The sequence below is a fragment of the Chaetura pelagica genome, unplaced genomic scaffold, assembly GCF_000747805.2.
Source record: "Chaetura pelagica isolate M959 unplaced genomic scaffold, ChaPel_1.0 scaffold344, whole genome shotgun sequence".
NCBI lineage: Eukaryota > Metazoa > Chordata > Aves > Apodiformes > Apodidae > Chaetura > Chaetura pelagica.
Window position 1 is genome coordinate 10,370,671 of NW_009953098.1, and position 712 is coordinate 10,371,382.

Consider the following 712-nt stretch of genomic DNA (forward strand, 5'->3'; position numbering starts at 1 on the left):
CAGCAGGAGCTGCCCGGGGCTGCTGCATATCGCTCCCGGGGGCTGCTGCTGCCCCTCAGCTGCCATGAGTAACTGCTGAGCACATCAGAGCAGGCCGGAGCACGTGTTGGGACGTGCAGAACAGCTACCGGAGCAAATTAGGGACCTCCACACGTCCCCAGCCAGGCGAGCGCCGGCAGTCCCGGTACCTGAGTTATGGATGCTCCTGATGAGACAGCTGAGCAATTAGATCCCTTCTCAGACCCATTAAGCATCACAGCCTGAGAGTAAACGGCTTTCCATTTTCTTTGCAATCGCTCATACAAGACGTTTATTGTTTGCCTCTTAACTGCTCAGCGTGGTGACAATGCACTCAAGCACGGTCCCCCCGGCCCCGCGGGGGCAGCGCGGGATGCCGGGGCAGGAGGGTGCTGCTCGGGGGGCTTGCACGCTCCCTGGCCATCAAGCAGGTAGCCACCTGCCTGTCAGCCACGTCGGGATGCATCCAGACGGGTGGCGACACAGCAGGAGGGTGCAGGACAGCACACGAGTGCCAGGTGCTGCCTGGTATGTGCTACACCCTGCCCAGCATCCGTGCGATCCACCAGTTGCAGGGCATGATGATCCGGCAGATGACCCTCCCGCCCTGGTAGCAGTAGGGGTAGGGGTAGTAGCCCAGGAGGGGCTCGCAGACCCGCCGGCAGTAGCGGGTGGCGCGGCGGCCACGGGCCCA

The 712-nt window shown here is 63.1% G+C and overlaps 1 protein-coding gene across 1 annotated transcript in view; it reads right to left on the bottom strand.

Annotated features, from left to right (window-relative positions):
- Positions 1 to 553: 553 nt before the first annotated feature.
- Positions 554 to 712, bottom strand: part of TNMD (tenomodulin) — a 9,158-nt gene continuing 8,999 nt past the window's right edge. Inside the window, exon 8 of the mRNA XM_009997168.1 lies at positions 554 to 689. Coding sequence (XP_009995470.1) covers positions 554 to 689 — 136 coding nt within the window. The remainder of the gene's footprint in view (positions 690 to 712) is intronic.